This window comes from Gorilla gorilla, chromosome 7 (genome assembly GCF_029281585.2).
Source record: "Gorilla gorilla gorilla isolate KB3781 chromosome 7, NHGRI_mGorGor1-v2.1_pri, whole genome shotgun sequence".
NCBI classification, from domain to species: Eukaryota; Metazoa; Chordata; class Mammalia; order Primates; family Hominidae; genus Gorilla; species Gorilla gorilla.
The window spans coordinates 13,608,192-13,627,988 of NC_073231.2; the positions used below are offsets into that span (position 1 = coordinate 13,608,192).

The following is a 19,797-nucleotide window of genomic DNA, read 5'->3' on the forward strand; positions in this document are numbered from 1 at the left end:
AGGCAGGTGACCAACCACAGCCAAATCCCAGTGGGTGCCCTCCCTCTGGGGATTGGAGGCTCTGGGTGTGGCTGGCTCTCCTTCTCACTCAGCAGGGAACCCAAGTCGCCAGCCGAAGAGAGCCCGAGGCACGTAGCTGCAGTTCCCCTCCAAGACTTCTCCACACCTGTTTGACCAGGTACAAGATCAGGCGCCGGGGTCATCTGTTCACTAGGCCACGGGGTCAGGACAAGAGTCACCCGCAGCTCTGAGGCCAGATGGTGATTCCAATCGCCTCCCCAGTTCAGCAGCGAACCCAGCAAGACGAAGATAATTTTCGAAACAATCAGGCTCGGGAGTAGACGTCGCAATGGAGTGCTGTCCTCGCGGCTTTGGAGCCACGGGGCATGGCCAAGGTAAATGGAATCTGACAGCTAAACTTAGGCTCAGGCCTCACGTGCAGTGTCTGTGAGTAGAAAGGGTCATAGGGCCGGATTTCAAATTCAAACACTACAAAAAAAAACAGAGCCGGGAGGTGTTCAGGGTGAAGGAAAAAGTGGCTCACTTTCCCTTATGAGCCTTGCTTTTGTCCTTCACCTGCTTCCCATTCCATGGAGAAGCTGATGACATTGACCCTGACCGTTTCTGGACAGCTGGGTGGGGCGCACGGTGCGGGGGGCGGTCCCTGCGCCCAGCCGGTCCTGCAACGCACCATGCCCAGGCCTCTGCCTGCACGGGGCCACGGCGCAGGGCACTAGACCTAGGACACGAGGGCCTTTTATTCCCCCTCGCTTGCAGCCAATGGGCGGGCTCGCCGCGCCGGCTGCCATAGCAACGGGAAGACGGCTCGGCGGGGCCTGAACAGCCATCACGTGGGCCGAGGCAGGGGGGGCGGACGGGGGCGGCGAGCGCGGGGGAGGGGTGGCGCGCTGGAGTTAAATGGTCCCACCAGAGGGAGTAAGGCACATTTTGAAGTAAGTGCAAAGCGGGACCATCTATTTTCTTTCTTTTTCCTGCCCTTTAAGCGCTAAATACACATGCACAAACACAAATGGCCTTTCATCTCCGCTCCTGAGGTGCTCCCGGCTCTCTGGCTTTCGTGGCAAACATGAAAGCTCTGATCTCTGGAAGCGTTAAATGAACATTGCCTCGGTGGCGGAAATGCAAGCGGGCGTCCCGCGGCCGTGCAGGCGCAGGCCGGGGAGCTCGGGACCACGCGGGCTGCGACACAATCAACGGGAATTTGAAAGGCAGACGCACTGCCCCTGTAGGAAACGGCAAACCCTGCTTCACTCTTGGCGCCACAGAAATAAAAGGGCCCCTGCACCAACCCCTCCTCCTGGTAGTTTCTCTGATCCTATCACTCCGGAGCCGCTTTATAGAGGCTGAACCAGGGCCAGGCTTATCCATCTACCTGCCAGAACAACAAAGGCCCTTTTGTTGTCTTTAAAGTAGACCCTACCCTAGCTGAAATGCTGTGTTTAAAATGTTTCTGCTGCCATCCCTTTCTTTTCCACGGAAATTAACGAATATAAATGTGTGTGCGTATATATATATCCACACACACACACACACACACACACACACACACACACACCCCTATATGTTAGTTGGTAAGATAAGAGATGATATTAACGCAGGCAGGAAGGCAGGCAATACGCGCTGGGGCCTTTTTTCCTCCCTGCTTGCAGCCAATGGACGGGAACTTAATGCTGCTGCTGTTATCAGACCACACGAATGGCGGGTAGGGGGAGAAAAACGTATAGGCCCTGTCCTAATCTGATAGGTGAAATTCTTTGAATGTGTTGGAGAATGGGAAAATGCTGCTTACAAGTATTTTGCACTTGGGTTTAATTCACCTGACATTCACAGAGTGCCTGCCTTGTGTGAAGTGCTCATGGAATGTTGCCACAGATGCAAAGCAAGGCAAGGTCCCACTCAACATGGGGGGGTGGGGTGGAGAAGAAACGTGGAAACTCTCATAAGGGTCAGAGGAAACCAGTTGCAAGCCAAGCATGATGCAAACATGGAGGGGGGCGGGCTCTGAGAAGTGTCCTGGGGGATGGGAAGCTGAAAAATAAGAATCTGGCATTGCCCAGGCCCCTGTTCTGTGACAGACACTTTACATATACACCATATCATCCTTATAACTGCCTAAGAAGTAGCCACTATTATCCTGTTTCGCAAATAAGAAAACCTAGGCTTAGACAGGTCAACAACCCAAGGTCATACACAAAGCAAGTACAGAGCCACTGCTGCCCAAGTCATCGGGGACCTCCCTGTGGTTTTTCTCCGCCCAAAGACTTGCGGAAGAGGCATCTCTGCAAGGAATGCAGCTGTGTGTGTAGGTTCCATTTCCTGCTCTTCACCTCAGCCATCACCTTCAGGAAACTGTGGGCTTCAAACATTCACTGCAGTTTTCTTAATATATATTATAAGCACATAACTGAGATTTAAGATTCATCTGGATACACCATAAAATCATCTTGCATTCCACAAGGGGTCTGGACATCACATATGGGACCACTAAACATTCCCCTGTTGCCACTGAAAGATGAGTAGGAGTGTGGCCCGTGGAGAAATTTGAATTCATTCATTCATACATTACCCTATGTTGGCCAGAATTATTTTGTGTCTATACTTCTACTGTACTTCTACTAAAATCAAAATGTCTCCTTGATCCTCACAAGAATGCTGTCTTCCACCATCAACCTGGGCAGTAGGTAGAATCTTAGGCTGTTTCTGATGTACTTGGATGGAACTCAGTGCAGGTGAATAAAAGACTGATACCGGCATCTGCACAGGGGCTCCACCCAGGGACTCATATCCTGCCACTGCAGCAAAGGCCTACAGCCAGCAGAGGGCAGTCATACAAACCAGATTTTCCATTTGGCCCAAATGCGGATGCACACAGTTTAATATGTAAAGCCCATTATTACAAGCTTTTCCTTTCCCCACCCCCTATTAATGAACAAATGCCCAAGGGTAATACAGAGATTTCTAAATACAGTGCAAGAAAGGGCAATCTGTACTCATACACAGGGAGTCTAGCACACAGTAATAAGTGGAAATGAAAATAATCACCCACATGCAACTAAACCATTATGCCTAAGATCTAGCTGTCTACATGGCTGCATACACAGAAATATGGGTGCCTGCCTCCCAGAAACGGGCACTTTTAAAATATTTATTTCACAGGTTCTTATTTAGAGTTCATAATAACACCCGTAATTTTAACCTCAAAGCTACAGAAAGGGACTAAGAGGAATTTTATCCCTATTGCTAGGCATACGGTGGGGAGGGGCGATTTTTCTTTTTGACTAAGGTAAGTCAATGAATTATTCAGGGTTTTTCCATGGGCATTTTAAATCATAACTTCATGCTTTAAACAACAGCACAAATAAAAAAAAAATTCTTTAAAGACGAAGAGCTATGTAATCCCCAAACCATAAAGTATCAACTGACATTTACCCATGTCTGTTTAGGGTCTTCCAATGCAAATAAATGATGTTTCAGTGTTGGTGAAAACAACAGTCTTTCGGTACTCAGATGGGTTTTCAACACTGCAGCATAGAGAATACAACAGACCGAGAAGGGATGCTTCTAGCATGCAACTTACCCATTTCCCTGGGAACAAAGAAACAGAGATAACCATGACATTTTCTCAATTCATGACAGAAAGGAAGATATGCTGATCCTATATTGTAACTATGGTTGGAAATTTGAGGATCTCTAGAAAGGCAGGATGAAGTCACTGTAGACAGCCTTACCTCTGCAGTCACCCATTAAACCCTGATACAGTCGGCCCTCCGTATCCTTGCATTCTGCGTGCATGGATTCATCCAACGACAGATCAAAATTATTATAAATAAATGAATAAAAACAATACAACAATACAAATTTTAAGAATACAGCATAACTATTTTAATATATTAATAGCATTTGCATTGTATTAGGTGTAAGTAATCTAGAGATTATTTAAAGTACACAAGAGGTTGTGCATAGGTTATATGTAAATGTCATTTTATATAAGGGATTAAGCATCATCAGATTTTGGTATCTTCAGGGGGTCCTGGAAGCAATCCCCGTTGGATACCGAAGGATGACTATATTCGTAAAATGCCTGACAGATTAGCATGTATCGCCACACAGCATGGGTGAAAAGCTTATGGAATTCAGTGTCAAATGACTCTAGCTCTCTACATTTACTATGGGGGTCATGTTGGGAATGTGAATGAACACTTCTGAGCTTCAGTTTCCTCATAGGCAAGTCAGAGAACAGATCCTGCCCTAGCCTGTGTGTGACTGTGAAGTTTACCCAGCAAAATACAGGAGAAAGCACTGAAAAGCCATACAACATTCCACTGTTCTTATTTTCCACATTTTACAAAAGAAGAATGGGCCATAGAGACCTCTCCAAGGTCACGGTCACTACAGGCAGAGCCAGGGCTCCAGCCAGTTGTTCTCCTCCAAGCCAGTGCCTCTGCCCACCCCTCCATGCCAGTGCCTCTGCGCCCCCTCCATGGAGTGCAGCATACAAAACAGGGCTCTCTTGTCAGCTCGGGCTGCCATAACAAAATAGGACAGACTACGTGGCTTCAATAACAGGCTTCTATTTCTTACAGTTCTGGGGGCTGAGAAGTCCAAGATCAAGGTTCTGGCAAGGTAGGTTTATTCCAAGTCCTCTTCTCAGGGCTTGCAGGCAGTTCTATTTGTGTTCACATGACTTCTGTGTGCAGGAAGAAACACAGCAATAGAGTGCTCAAGAGCCTGCTCCCTAGTGTCTCTTCGTATAAGGACAGCAGTCCCATCATGGGAGCTCCAGCTCAGGACCTCATCTAACCCTGATAACCTCCCAAAAGCCCCATGTCCAAACACCATCACACTGGGGGTAAAGGCTTCAACATATGAATTTGGGGGGACACAGATATTCGGTCCATAACAAGGGGCAACGAAATGGGCTTCTTTATATGCTGTATCACTTCAGTTCAGGCCAACAGATATTTGTTGACAATCACTAGGTACCAAGCACAGCACCAGGCACTGGGGACACACAGGTGAATGGAAGCCTCCTATAAGCTTACTTAATGTAGAAAATGGGAGAAGAGTTCCTAGGAGATTCTCTGCAGAAAAGAGCATTTGTCACATGTGAGCTTCTGTGACTGTATGTGGGACAGTTTATTACCACAAACTTCACAAGATTTTGCCTCAGATAGCTTTGTTTAAAGCAACTGTAATGCAAGTCTGGCAATGAATCTGTACATAATTAATATTTGATAAGGTAATTAATTTACTGAGGAAAATGGGAGGGGAGAATCAGGAGAAAAAGCCATTTTCAGCCCATAGATGTTGAAAAGAAAACACAAAGGATCTGTATATACCTCTTGCTGGGGAATTATCTGGTTCAGTTATATTATGATAGTTATAGCATGGCTAAATATTCACTGTGTATATTTAATTTCTCTCATTTGGGTTGGTATAATTAAAACTATTTTCTGGATCATAAAACTGAAGGGGCTCAGCTTCAATAATGTATATTGGGTCACTACTGCATGCCAGCTTGTGTGTGTGTGTGTATATCACATTTAATTCTTATAATGAACCTATTGGGAAATTTTGTTATCCACACTTAGATCATTTAAAAATTGGTATCAGAGAAATTAAGTCAGGGCTCAAAGAGAGTAAGTGACTAAGAGAGTGCTAGATCACTCTTGCCAAACATCCAAATGCTTTTTGATCACACACACACACACACACACATTTTTTTCTCTCCCAAATATCCTTCTAGCTCTTAGGATTTATTTTTTTCTACTGTTATTTTTGGTATGCCACTTTATTTCAGAAGTAGTATAGCAGTAAAATTGGGTCTTTTTTGAAGGTAGAAATGTATCAAAGGGGATAAACTTTTGCAAATTTTCACCTCTCTTCAAAACTAGATAAAGACCCCCAAGAGAGAGGAAATCAAATCCCATCTCGCTGGAAAACCTGAGTGTGTTCTGGGGTTCAGGGCAAGCCAGATGCGCTCCCACCTAGTGAACAAGGCCCACCTCTCCTAAGCAGCCCGGGGAAGAGCCCCCAATTTCAGTCTCCCATTTTGGGGTGGACACATGACACTGGCAGGTTGGAGACCAGATTATGGGGCCTGTGGTCATCTGAAAAATGGTCTCCCCAAAATGTCCATGTTCCAATCCCCTAAAACCTGTGAATGTTATTTTATATGGCACAGATTTCACAGATGTAATTAAATAAGGGGGGTTGAGATGGGAGATTATTCTGGATTATTTGGGTGGGCCCTAAATGCAACTGTCAGTGTCCTTATTAGAGAAATGCAGGACGAGATCAGATGCCCAGAAGAGGATGAGGCAGGTGGCCACAGAGGCAGAGACTTGAGTGATGCAGCCACAAGCCATGGATGGTGGTACCCACCAGACGCTGGAAGATGCGGGGAGGGATTCTTCCCTGGAGCCCCTAGGGGAGCAGAGCCCAGCTAGTACCCTGATTTGGGTCCAGGGAAATTGACTTTGGGCTTCTGCCCTCTGGAACCATGAGAGAATAAATCCCTGTTGCTTTTAAGCCATGCAGTTTGTGGTAATTTGTTATAGTAGCTATAGGATATTAACACAGGGACAAAAAAGTCAAGAGATTTGGCAAAGCAGTGAGAGGAAGGCAGTTTCATGTACCACCCACTGACTTAATCCTACCAAATAATGTTGTACGATCATAATAGCAACTTCGGTGTCAAGAGAGTTTGCAAGATAGGCTTTAGGGTCAAGAACACGATGGTTAATCCTTCCTTTTAATATACAGCATAGCCTCAACCAGGCAGCATGTCCACAGCCTCTGAATTTGGTCTCTCTGTGGCAACAGTGAGTCCATGAAGGGATCAACTTTGAAATACAAAGAAATATAAAACCATCCTTCATGAGGTTCACTGCACAACAGTAAGATTTCCTGAGTCCCTGTGGTTCTCATAGTGAGTCCCCAGTTCTCTGGAAAGTTCTTGAGCCTTATTCAAAGGTTCTGAACTTTAAGAATTATAGGTTACATCTTAGATATACTGTGATAATTAGGCTCTCTGATAAGAAGTTACAGATGTCTCATGGGAAGATGGTGACATGACTTTGAAAGACCTGGTAGACCATGTGGAATTTCATTCCACATACAGTAGAGATGCCATGGAAGATGCTGACACAGGAAAGGGAAATGACCCGAGGTACACTGAGGAATATCACTCTGCTGCCTGTGTGGGTGGTCATAATCATGGAGAGGTAAGAAGTTCAGTTGTCCAGGAACAGATAATGGTGGCTTAAATCATGAGAGTGAACGTGAGAGAAAATGAAAGAAGCAAGCACAGTGGGGATGTCTTTTGGAGGTAGAATCTGTTAATCTGATTCATTGGAGGGAAAAGGCAAGGGAAAGGAATGAGGCAGGGATGACTTCTGAAGATCTTGCTTATTTAGGCAAGTTAAATGATGACCCGATGGGGAAGGTTGTCAATGAGTGGGGAGGGAGGAGGGAGGAGGAAGCCATGGGACTTGTTTACAGGGGGTGGCAAGAATCAAACTTTCATTTTAGAAAGCATTACGTTGACAAACAAGTGGCGATAACAAGTAGACAGTGTGTTATGGGGATCTGGAGTCCAGAGGGTAGTTTTCGACCCTAAATTTGAGTGTCATTTACACTCAGAGTGTCACTGATACTAAAAAAAAAAAAAAAAAAAAAAAAAAAAAAAATTACCATAGAGATGGCATTCAAACTATGCTAAAGAAAAGCAGCAATGACTGCATTGGTAGCACAGGTGAGTAGGTTTTTTTTTTTTGTTGTTGTTGTTGTTGTTGTTCTAGTTGTTGAGACGGAGCCCAGGCTGGAGTGCAGTGGCGCAATCTCAGCTCACTGCAAGCTCCGCCTCCCGGGTTCACGCCATTCTCCTGCCTCAGCATCATGAGTAGCTGGGACTACAGGCGCCCACCACCACGCCTGACTAACTTTTTGTATTTTTAGTAGAGACGGGGTTTCACCTTGTTAGCCAGGGTGGTCTCGATCTCCTGACCTCGTGATCCACCTGCCTCGGCCTCCCAAAGTGCTGGGATTACAGGCGTGAGCCACCGTGCCCAGCCAAGTAGGTTATTTGGTAGTGACACTGTCTTCTTCCTCCCCGCCTCCCCGCAACAAAACACACCCACCAGTCAAACCACAATTTGTCAGGGCTTAACTGAAGAGCATAGGGAGTCACTAAATATCTGGCTGCAATCTAAGCGGGAAGAAAATTAAATAATCAAAACTGAACCTTTATTTTTAAAAATGCTAGCTGGAACCCATTTGTACATGCATACTGTTTTTTTACCTTTCACTTTGGGAACTTTTCTTTAAAATGACACTGTATTAATTATAAACAATCACAGAGATGATAGATAATAAATTGCTAGATAGTTGAAGTTTAAGATAAAATAATGGCAAATATTTAAAGATTGTAGCTATATACTGACGATAGGGACAGGTGGGTGGATGGATGGATGGGTGGACAAACACTGAGAGACGGATAGATACAGCCTTTAAAACACTGTTTTATATTTGAAACACACTGGGTAATTTAACAATGACTCCAAAAACATTTTATCCTTATTAGAACTTAATATATTGTAAAACATATGCAAAGGAAAATGCTGCTTTTCTTCTCTCTTTTTCACGAGAGAAATACCCAGAGAAAGCATTGTGCTTACTGTTCACGAGACTTGAAGAGCTGGCAGAAGGAGCCAGGTCATATGGCCAGGAGAATGCTCTTTAGATTTGCTGTCTTTCACATTTCAAGAAACATAATTTCTCAGTGGGAAAAGATTTAATTCCTAAATGAGCTGGAGTCACATTCTCAGGATGGAAGAATTACACGTGAACCACCCTCACTCTACCGGAGGCCACATTCAGTTTAGGATACTGGGAAATGTTTCTCATGATGGGTTCACTTGGGAGATAAATTGTCCATATTTGACAATCCAAAAACAATAATACATTAGATGATGTCTTGCAATTAGTGCTATAAGCAAATAATTCCACCAAAGATTTGAGGAAAAAATTTTTTTAAATGAGGCTAAGAAAAGATTATCAAGTCTTCTCCTTGAAGGCAAAAACACCCCCCTCCATTTTATGCAAAGTTGTATTAGGGTTAGGGTTAGGGTTGCTCACCAAAGATATGAAGCAGCTGTCAAAGTCTGTAAGCAGAATCCAGCATGTTCAAGGTCAGCAAACCCAGCGTGAAGTTCAAGTTTCCCTCCTTAAAACTCCATCCTCCTCCTTAAGTCTTTCCTGCCTCTTTTAATCTGATTAGAAATTAGCAAACTTCTTCAGCCAAAATTCTGACAGTTGCTGGTGAGGCTGGTATCCACAACCCAGCCAACTTTGCAGAAAACCACAGTTTCAATGGAAAATCACTTTTGGTTTCTGGCTCCTCAGCAGTACTGCACATCTAATTAGCTCAACAATTGGTCCCTGTGATAAAATCAGCTAATTTTATGTTCAAATGGCTGCTCTGTGGTAAGCAATACTGTCACTCCAAACTTCACATATAAAGAAGCTGCTGAAGAAGCTGGGTACTAGGGGGTCACTGGGGGCAGGCTAGTGAAGAAGACTATTAAATTAGTAACCTAAGTCAACATTACAGTTAGTGTATAGGGGTCCCATCAGCGCTCAAAGAAGACAAATGTCCCGAGTGTAGTGATGGGGCCAGAAACACCAAGCCTTTTGAAGAGGAAAGCAGTGTATATAAAATGAACAGAATGAGTCATGGGCAGAATTTCCCCACTTTTAGAAATCAAACTAAATGTTTCTGACTAGAGTACAGAGTTCTAGACCATAATCCAGTAGTGTTAGGAAATGACCCTCCCTACCTTAAACACCTCTGTGGTTTCAGGAGCTTGTTCAAGGCTACCCTAGATATAAAACACAGGAAAGCCCAGTCCAGGGGTCACCTCTTCAGCTCCCTGCTCTCCTTCCCTCAGTGGATAAAGCAGTTGGTTAGATCGGCAATTTTCCCCATTTTGTGAATGTATTAGAAACCACATAACTGTTTAAGGTAAAGGCTAAAGCACTGATCAACCTCTTTATGGTATCAAAGCTAATAACATCACCTCTCACAGGCATTGCAAATTGCTGATTTTGTAATGTTTGTATTATCAGTTATATCAACTGAATGAACAGTCAGAAATTCATTCAAGTTTCAAAACTTAAAAGGGCCTCATAAATACATGAATGCATTTAACTTTATATAAAGACATAGATACACATCTACAGCTGAACAAATTTATGTATATAGATAAACATCTAAGATCTATACATGACTTAAAACTGGTTGATTAGCATTTAGTAAGCACTCTGTTGGTACTGTTGTTGCTGTTCTAATAGTATTACTATTATTATTATATAGCTATATATTATACAGATATACATATTATACATAATTATGGTATATAACCTATATAAAAGTACATATCGTATCACCATATGACTGCAGCAGGATGCACTCTGCTAAAATTGAACTGTGTTTTTCTTTCTCACCTTTATCAGAGGTGCCAGAAAGTCACTCCATCGTGGCAAATCATTCCTGAGCCATTGCAGTCAGCTGCCTTCCCTGGATTGGAGTGAGAAGGACCCTCTGGAGACAGTGGACCCAGAGGACACTAATGCATCACTTTAGATCCCTGTGGCCCCATCTGCCTCTTGCTAGGCCAGCCACAGTACCCAGTTCTGCAAGGGCCCCCATTCACTTTGTGCAGCTTTTATGCACCTGCATTGCCCAATCTTACAGTCAACGCCACGTGCCTCTTGTCTCTTGCCTCCTGCCCTGGCACACAGTACCCTGAGCTCACACATGTGCAGCTCAGAAGTGCAGAATCAACCTATGACTGATGGCATTCAATGGAAACATGCTTCCTCATCTTCCCCCGAATGCCTAGTCATTTCATAAATTTCAAACAACCAGTTACCAGTGGCAGGGGCTAACTTGTATGGGGTCTTCCTTCTTTTCCTCCCCAGTCTCTCTGCCCCTTATTCCTGCTCCCTGGAACCACACATCTCAGTGAGTCCTCACACACAAGCCTCTGGTTTGGGCTCTGCTTTCTGTGGGACCCAGGATAAACTAAGCTAAGATGAAAATCACAGTGGTCACCTAGGCATGGGTGTCCAGTTAGCTCTAGCGCTCACCAGGATGGGGTACACAAAGAGACACTTTGGTTCCTGAAAAGGAAAAAACTTGACCCTCATGCTGTGGTCTCCAGGCAGGAAAAGGTGAGAGCAGCTCCCGGTGCAGCACTCTGATGGGCAGGAACCCACATTCCATGGCCGTCCCATGTTCTATGGCCGTCCCACTCTTGGGATAAGCCACAGTGAGAGCAGAGGGCCAGGGATCCAGACTGACATGCTCCACCCCTCTACAATGCACATGGGCATGCGCACACACGCACAAGCTCACCCCTTAATGAACTGCTATGCTCTCTAAATGGTAGCCACCAGCCACATGTGCCCACTTAAATATAAATTTAAATTAATTAAAAGATTCAGTTCCTCAGTCACACTAGCCACTGAGGAACTGAGCCAGTGAGCCACTATTTCAAGCACTCAACAGCCACACGTGGCCAGAGGCCCTCCACTGGACAGTGCAAAAGAGACCACAGCATCATGGCGGAAAGGAGAGTGGTGTTGAAAGGAAGCACTGGTCTAGTCTGAAACTCTGGGTTTCAGTCAACTAGCTGGTACGAAAACACTGAACTTTCAACTCATCTCCCAGTGGAATCTAGGGTCAGTTTTATTTATGCAAAACCATAAAAGAGATATGACAGCATTTGTCCCCTGAGTTGGTGATTAAGCAGTTTATATGCAGTAATGTGAGCAGCAATGGCTATCCGGATACTAAAGGCACAGGAGTCCCAATATTTATTTAAAAAATAGACCCTACTTTTAAAAGCCAAACAGACACACAGACATGCAGACATGCAGACAGACAGACACACGTATTTAATTCCCATGTGCTTAGGTTCAGAACACCCAGAAAACATCTGGTCAGCACAACTGCCTACAAGATTAACCTTTCCAAAAACTACAAAAATAATGAAAGGATAATTATAGCAGCTCATTAATTAATTATATAATACCTAAATTTTACCTCCTATGGATATCATTTATCTAAAATCAACATAGGTTCCCCTCAAAACTGAGGGTAGAAACTACATTGGGACAGAAACTGGAAAATTCGGTGATAAGCCTCTTCACCATCACACGGAAGGCACTGGCCTTGAACTGAAAATCTTCATTGCAAACACCAGGATATCATCAGATTTCCAGTATTCTACAGGGCAGTCAATATGCTTCCAGAGTCTCTTGGTATTACTCTTGGTACCCTAGAGAACTACGAATCATTACATTAGGCAATTTATAGATGGCATTATCATATGTGACTTTTAGTAGTAGTTATAAATACTGCCTTTATAATTAAATACAGTGGGATGAAACAATTGAACCACTTTTTAAGTTCTTGGTTGGGGTTGGTTCCTGTGGTGCCCAGTGTAGTGTCCTGCCTGGTTGGACATTTCCCCTCCCACCGCTCAAGTGGAGGAATTAGTTCCTCGGGTACTAAGCCCTCTCTTCTGCCTTTTTTTTTTTTTTTTTTTTTTTTTTTTGAGATGGAGTCTCACTCTGTTGCCCAGGCTGGAGTTTAGTAATGCAATCTCAGCTCAATGCAACCTCTGCTTCCTGAGTTCAAGCATTTCTCCTGCCTCAGCCTCCTCAGTAGCTCGGATTACAGGTGCGTGTAACCACGCCTGGCTAATTTTTGTATTTTTAGTAGAGACGCAGTTTCACCATGTTAGTCAGGCTGGTCTCGAACTCCTGACCTCATGATCCGCCCACTTCAGCCTCCCAAAGTGCTGGGATTACAGGCGTGAGTCACTGCACCCTGCCTATTCTGCTTTTATCTTATTACTTTTCCCAAGTGATCTTATCAGCAACTGGGGTTTCATCTAGCAAATATAAGTTGATAACTCCCAATAATAATAAGGGTTCCTGTTTATGAGGTATTTACCATGTGCTAGGCCCCGTGTTTCACAAGCATTAGCCCAGTTAGCAGTCCTAACAATCCTCCCTGCAAGGCAGAAACAGCCCATGGCTCCTCCCAACAGCCCCTTGGATGCCCATGTCATGGGCATCTCAGAGTCTGCACTTTCACAACTTAACTTACCTTCCACACAAATCTGCCTCTGCTTCTCTGTACACTTGTACAAAAAATCACCAGCCATGACCTGGACCTGGACCTGTCCCTCTTATTGACTCTCCACTTCCAGTGAAGTTCCAAGTTCTGGTCTTTCTACTTCCTAAATATCCCTCCCTCCCACCCATACTGCCACCATCCTAGACAAAGCTTCCATTATTTCTGGCCCGGAATCCTATAATAGCTGCCCAACTCATCTCCCTGCATCTAGTCTTACTTCTCTTTAATTTCATTTATTCTAATGTCATTGCTCTCTGTCTTTGAGCATCTGGAAAATGGGGATAATGGGGTCTCCCTCATCCTCATAGGTCTGCTTGAGTCAAATAGAACATATGGCTTTCTAAGTGGCAGGTACTTGATAATAAATTGCACAGATGACATGTGAATTGAGAAAATTTCATGCTAGAGACTGCATGTGTAACCACCACCATAAATGCCCAGGTTAGCCCACCCCTGTTACAAAAGCCATTACGAAAAAGGGATAAGAGGAAGAATATATAGGTAAAAGGTTTTTACAATGGAAATACAAGTATACTTAAATTACTCTAAAACTTAGCAGCTTCAAAGTATATACATTTATTATCTCACAGCTTCTGTGGCACAGCTTGGCTGGGTGCCTCTGGCTTGAAGTCCTTCATGAGGCTGTAATCAAACTGTCAGGCAGGGCTGCAGTCTCATCTGAAGGCTTGACTGGGGTTGAGGGGATTCGAAGCTCACTGACGTGGTTCTTGGCAGGCTTTTGTCCTTGTCATGTAAGCCTCTGCACAGGGCTGCTTCATGACTTGGCAACTGGCTTCCTCTACCATCTCTCACACAGTAAGAGAGAGTTTTCACAATACGAGCCACAATCTTTTAACGACCTAGTCTCAGAGTGCTCCCATCACTGCTGTCATTCATCAGAAGTGAGTTGCTAAATGCAGCCCATATTCAAGGAGATGAATTACATATGGGCAGAGAGCACTGGGGGCCATCCCACAGGCTGCCTACCATGACCAGCCAAGCAGACATCACACCCTGGGAGGGAGGTGGGAGAGGTCAAGGAAGGAATGGGCTCTGTCAGCACCTTCCTCAGGCCTCTCCGCTCATCATAGTCGAACTGACCGTGAGTCACCCGTCCTTCTACCTGCTCATCAGTGGACAGTCTAGTTACAGCCTCCTCGTCTCTGCAATCTCTCTGTCCCCATGCAGGAGAAGGGGATAACTCACTCATTCCTAGGGGCTGTTGCATACCTGACTTTTTACATAATTCTAACATAGATTAGCTTTATAGAAGCTTCTAGCTCTACTGTCAAATGCAAATCCACATCAGAAAATATAATGATAAATAAAATATAAGTACTATCACAAAGTTCTAAAAACTAAAGCAAGTCAACTTGTTTTTAAAACAACTAAATCTCTATTGGAGGATTTTAAAAAAGGGTACACAACTGTGAAAATAATTGTTTTGTGATATCATGTATATATTTCTGAGAACTACTTTTATCATAATTCAATTTACTGTTATGAGAGAGAGAAAGTGTTATGGGTTGAATCGTGTCTCCCTCCAAAAGATATGTTGGAGTCCTAAAACCTCGGAATGTGACGTTCCTTGGAGAATGGGTCTTTACAGAGGTAATTAAGTTAAATGAGGTCATGAGGGTTAGCACTAAGCCAATATGACTAGAGACTGTTTAAAAACAAGAAGCTTAAACAAAGAAACACACGCACATAACACTAGGCTGATGTGAATATAAACATGGAGAAGACAGCCATCTAGAAGCCAAGGAGAGAGGCCTGGAACAGATCCTTCCCTTCCCTCACAGCACTCAGAAGGAAACAGCCCTGCCGACACCTTGATCTTGGACTTCCAGCCTCCAGAATTGTGAGAAAATAAATATCTGCTGTTTAAACTAACCAGGCTGTGACTGTTTGTTACAACAGCCCTGTAAAACTAATACAGAGGGAAGAAAAAAAGAGAGAGCTTCAGACAGAGACAGAAATAAAGAGAGAAGGAAAAACACTTATTTTAACAGGCTGTGTCTTCATCTAGATGAGTGATTCAAAGGCAAACACGTAAGGGCCTACTCTTTATTTTTTTACATTGAGACAGGGTCTTGCTCTTTCACCCAGCCTGAAGTGCAGTGGTGCAATCACAGGTCACTGCAGCCTTGACCTCCCAGGTTCAAACGATCCTCCCACCTCAGCCTCCCAGGTAGCTGGGACTGTAGGTACAGGCCACCATGCCTGGCTTATTTTTGTATTTTTTGTAGAGATGGGGTTTCTTCATGTTGCCCAGGCTGGTCTCGAACTCCTGGCCTCAAGCATCCTTCTGCTTCGGCCTCCCAAAGTACTGGGATTACAGGCATGAGCCAATGGCCCTGGCCCAGGCCTACTCTTAAAACCTCATTTAGCACACGTATTGGACACAATGGCTCCACTCCTAGAGGCTGACAGAAATTTCTAAGAGATGTGCAAATAAAACACAATTCCAGTTGAAAAGCAGCAGACTGCCCTCTAAAATCAGAACCTGGCCCTAGTCATGGTGGCCTAAGCCAGGGGCTAGGAGCCCAGCAATCCCTACCTTTTGGTAGTTCTCTTTGGAGCTCAGGGCTGCCTCCATTTGCTTGGCAGAGGTCGGGTAGATGGCCGAGCGGTACTGAGTGCCATGGTCATTCCCCTGGCGCATACCTAGGAAAGCAGAAAACAGGGAGGGTTACCCGGTCACTAGGTGACAGTGCCAGTCTCAAACTGGGCACAATGCTGAGACATTTTGACACTTTTCATATGGTCCCTGTGCCTGATGTGTTGCTAAGTGCTTGTTTTAATTTTCTGTTTACAGCATTTTCTTTAAACAAGCATGAAATGTATCTGTTTTGATTTGCCTGTTTTAATTACAACAAATATCTTTGAACTCAGGTAGATTTATCACAGGTCTTGGATCATACTAGATGTTCTATGAATACATACTTTTACATGAAATACTTAAAGAATGATCTACTCCAATTGTCACATGTAATGCACTATGATACATATTATCTCCTTGGGTCCTAAGGAGATACCTCTATGGAAGGTTTCATCATCCCTCCCTTGGTGGATAAGGAAATGAGACAATGTCTGTGTAAATTCCTGGCACGGTGCTTGGCACATAGCAGGAGTCCTGCACCTATGACTAAAGTCATCTACCCATCTAGCCTGCAACTTAAAGTCAGCAAAGAGCATTTTCTGCCAGTCTCAGCAGCTGAAGGGTAGATGATGGTCAGTTTCTGTCTGAGTGTGACAGTGCCTCAGAGTGAAACAGCCGCAGGGTTGCCATAGATCCCCTGTAGGCCACCATGTTGTGCTGAAAATGAACCAGGCACTGGGATTCAGGAATTGGACCCAGTAGCATGTTTCAGCTAGTCACATTCTTAATATAGTCAGGGAAAACAGAGACCAGCAGGAATAAGCAAGAATTAGAGGTATTAAGGGAAAATCTGTGCAGGTTAAAAAAACGCAAGGGTTCAGAAAGGGAGTGGGTAAGTTCATGTGATCAGTGGGGAAGGGGCCTATGTCTCAAAAGCTGTATCAAGGAAGTGACTTGTCTTGGCAGCAGGTGGGCGCCAAGGGTGAAGGTAGAACAAAGGTAAGGATTGCGGAGCAGTGCGGTGCCTTCAGGGACTTGGAAGGAACTGGTACTGCTTGCAAAAGCAGCTGTAACCCAGGCAGCATCTGTGTCAAAGCCCTGATGCCCGCTTCTCAAGAGGATGAGCATGTTACCCTCAAGCGTGAAGCCCAGATGAGAAAGATGTTTCACTGGGAAAGATGACTGGAAACTCAACAGATTGAAAACCTAGAAGAAAGAACCAACATCCAGGAGCGGCTGGGAATACAAGAAGTGGCCCTGCTTGTCTACCCATTGAATCACAAAACAAACGAAATATTTGACTGTCATAAATTGATCTAAACAGGCTTTATAATGCTGTTCACCAGAGCGCAAAATTAACCAAAATTATATTTTGAGATAGGACAGAAAAATGTTATTGATGATAGAATAACTCCTATATGTCTTTCCTCTTTCTGCAAATAAATATGTTCTCTCCAGCAGAAAGAATTCGTGTGTGTCAACTGTAGCCTCCACACTCTGGAGGCTACAGAAGAATTAGGTCATAATCCCTTCTCTCAAGGAATAACCAGGACGAGGGAGGGAGGGGTAAGAGTAGTCACGAGCCTGACACTGTACTTCCCTGTGCAAGGTCTTTGCCATCATTTCTTGTTTCATCCTCACATGAGCCCTGTGGAGAAGATATTCTTAACCCTCTTTGACAAAAAGGAAATTATGGAGCAGAGACATTCAGTGACCCACCTGAGGTCACACAGCAGGTAAATGGCCATCCTGCGATTTAAACTTTGATGGCCCCGACACCAAAGCCCTTTCTCCTTCCAAAATGGATGCATGAGAAGTTACAGCAAAATAACCGAGGACAACGGAACAAAGTGCTTCTGGATGTAGGGTACCTGCTGGGGAGGGAGCATCCCAGCCCAAGGCCCAGAAATAAGAACAAGCTTGGAATGTTCTGAGGACTGTGAAGAGGCAGGACAAGGTCTGACAAGTGGCCTGGTGGGTCCTGAAGCTGGTGGGTTGGGCGTGTAACCACACAGGTATCTTGACAAGTCATGGTGGGGACCAGAGATGCGTGGAAAGATCAGACTCCCAGGAGCTACAGAATTCTCTGGAACTCTGAGTGAGCATAATCACCAACCAACGACCCAGAGCCCCCGTTCCCACAGATGCAACAAGTGTTGCAAAGTTCACTGTGCCCTCCACTTGGCTTTTGAAAAACCATGAGGAAAAATTATTGACACTATTTGGCTGTCTTGATGTACCAGGAAAGCAAGCAGTGGACTTTCAGTGTTGAGTGGAAAGAGAATTACTGGCTCAGAAACAACACCTTGTACTTAAAATTCTTTCATAGTACTCTATAAACTGATTAATGAGGACTGGGCTTTGGGGCATTCTTGATGAGAACTGACCTCCTGGCATCTACCAACTGCTTGAGATTTCTCCACCCATTTTCTCCAAAGAAGATTTTAAAGGGACAAACAACCCTAAGACTGCTCTGAGGTTTCTCTCCCTCTCGGCAGAGCCAGAGGAAGCAGCGGAAAACAGAAACGCTTCATCTATAATGAAGCATAAGATGATGACTTCTCCTCTGCTCAGAGGGCCTCGTAAGCCTCAGCTCATCTTTGGGTACCAACTCTGTTTTATCCATCCTGATTGGAGACGTGATAAATGTGTCTGAACACGAGAACTTTAAAGGGAAGTTTATGCTAAGAGTTGTTGCTAGGCGATCACTTTACGAGGTCCCAGCAGTTACCAGCTGATAGTGAACATCAGGACAAGTCAGGAACAACTCCTCAGGGTCTGAAATCGCTATATCTATCTTAGGGAGCTTTGCGGGAGCAATCTCATTAGCAGGACTGTCCATGTTGTTGAAAATAGAGTGACTCCTACCAGCATGACCTCCACATTCTTCTCTTCTATAGACTGCTGCTAAGAGAAAACGGATCCTGCCTTACAGTCTGCTGCACCAAAGGCTACCTGCATGCTGCAGTGGCACAGGACGACCACCAGAGATGCTGGCACTGCTGGAAGAGCTCACCCAGGTGCTGCTTCGGGGTGGCCTCCTACCTTCTGCTGGAAAGTAGGGTCTCTGTGAAAAAACATACCACAGTGTCCTGAAGTCCTCCCCTAGGTGGATGAGCCTCTATCCTTCACAGTGAAAGATGGCACTTCTTATTATCCAGGTGACACTTCCTGGTGCACCTTGCCTTTACCTTAGGTGTTTGAGACAAGCCCTATGAATATAACCATCTCACTTTATCTGAGAACTTAATCCTGTCCATTTTAACTGACAGCTCATTTTTAATTTAAAACACTGAATAAATGAATGGACAGCCCTCCTTTCATCAAAAGGGAGGAAGGGAGAGAGGGAGGGGGAGAAGAAGAGGAGGAAGGAGAGAGAGAGAGAGAGAGAGAGAGAGAGAGAAAGAGAGAGAGGGAGAGGGATCATCAAAGTAGCTAACAATCCTAGAGTTCTCACTATGTCCAGGCACTGTGCTTTACTACGTTATTCACCCAATTCTGCAAATACTTGGAGGATATTAGTAAACCCATTTCCCTGCCCTCTCCCACTGCCAAGGTGAAACTGACACTCCCTCAAAGGTGAAACTGACACTCAGAGACAGGCTGAAGGCCAGTGCTGCATCTGGAACCATCTAACTCCAAAGTCCGTGATCTTAACCACTATTATTCCGATTTGTAAATATATATAATTTAAGTTAAAAAAAAGGTGGAATATAGGGATCTATGAAAGATATTATGTGGCTCTCTTCTAAAAGGAAGACAGCCACACCATACGGTCACTATCTATCATCTGCACAACGTTCTTTGCATTTTTTCATGCAGTGCATCTCAAGGGAGATGAAACAGTGTGGCTTTATAACAGAGGTGCCAAATATTTATTCCATATCTAAAAGCAAAAAGAAAAATGAAAGATCCTGATTTTCAGTAAGGAGTACACATTACTTCTATAGTCATAAATTATTTT

The 19,797-nt window shown here is 44.4% G+C and overlaps 1 protein-coding gene across 9 annotated transcripts in view; it reads right to left on the bottom strand.

Moving 5' to 3' along the window:
- MSRA (methionine sulfoxide reductase A) overlaps positions 1-19,797 on the bottom strand; it is a 392,814-nt gene that overhangs the window by 107,194 nt on the left and 265,823 nt on the right. For 8 of the 9 annotated variants that reach the window (XM_063709052.1, XM_063709053.1, XM_063709054.1 and 5 more), the window contains one exon: positions 15,792-15,898. In XM_063709052.1, coding sequence (XP_063565122.1) covers positions 15,792-15,898 — 107 coding nt within the window. Of the gene's footprint in view, positions 1-10,527; positions 10,601-15,791; positions 15,899-19,797 lie in introns of all 9 variants that reach the window. The other variant, XM_063709058.1, reaches the window with a different exon arrangement.